The sequence below is a fragment of the Eurypyga helias genome, unplaced genomic scaffold, assembly GCF_000690775.1.
Source record: "Eurypyga helias isolate BGI_N326 unplaced genomic scaffold, ASM69077v1 scaffold25537, whole genome shotgun sequence".
NCBI classification, from domain to species: Eukaryota; Metazoa; Chordata; class Aves; order Eurypygiformes; family Eurypygidae; genus Eurypyga; species Eurypyga helias.
The window spans coordinates 7892-8484 of record NW_010261569.1 but is presented as its reverse complement, the minus strand read 5'-3'; the positions used below and the strand labels follow the sequence as shown (position 1 = coordinate 8484).

Below are 593 nucleotides of genomic sequence, written 5' to 3'. Positions count from 1 at the left end.
GAATAAAACCCCGAGGAACTTTTTTCTTTGGAGTTAATTTAACAATAGAATTTTTCTTTACAAATAAAACCTAAGCCGGTCGGGCTACAGATCAGTAGATTTAAGTGCTTTTTAAGGCCGTGGCTGCGCAGCCACTCTGTGCGTTGAGCGTCAGTAGTACGGCGCGGGGCCGGGGAGGGGGGTCACTGCATGTAGGCGTAGCGCCAGTCCGTCAGGGGCACGTGCGTTTCCTTGACGGCCTGGGGAGACGTCCAGCGCAGGAGGTAGTGGGGGCCACCTGGTTTGTCGTTGGTGCCTGATTCAGAAGGAAAGAAAAGCGCCCGTGAGCACGAGCCGGAGGACGGAGCTGGGCGGGGACACAGCTCCAGAGAGGAGCCGCTCACCCGAGATGCGGGAGCCTCCGAAGGGCTGCTGAGCCACGACGGCGCCTGTCGACTTGTCGTTGATGTAGAAATTGCCAGCGGCGTTGCGCAGAAGGCTCCGGGCTTCCTCGATGATCCTCCTACGGAGGGACAGAAACAGCCGTGACCATGACGCGACGGCATGAGCGCGTGGTCCCTCTCCGAGGTTACGCTGCTCTCTGCCATCCTCCT

The 593-nt window shown here is 58.7% G+C and overlaps 1 protein-coding gene across 1 annotated transcript in view; it reads right to left on the bottom strand.

Moving 5' to 3' along the window:
* Positions 1-182: 182 nt before the first annotated feature.
* The window catches only part of ALDH4A1 (aldehyde dehydrogenase 4 family, member A1), an 8214-nt gene continuing 7803 nt past the window's right edge, over positions 183-593 (bottom strand). The window contains exons 13-14 of the mRNA XM_010155430.1: positions 384-502; positions 183-295 (exon numbers count right to left, since the gene is read on the bottom strand). Coding sequence (XP_010153732.1) covers positions 183-295; positions 384-502 — 232 coding nt within the window. The remainder of the gene's footprint in view (positions 296-383; positions 503-593) is intronic.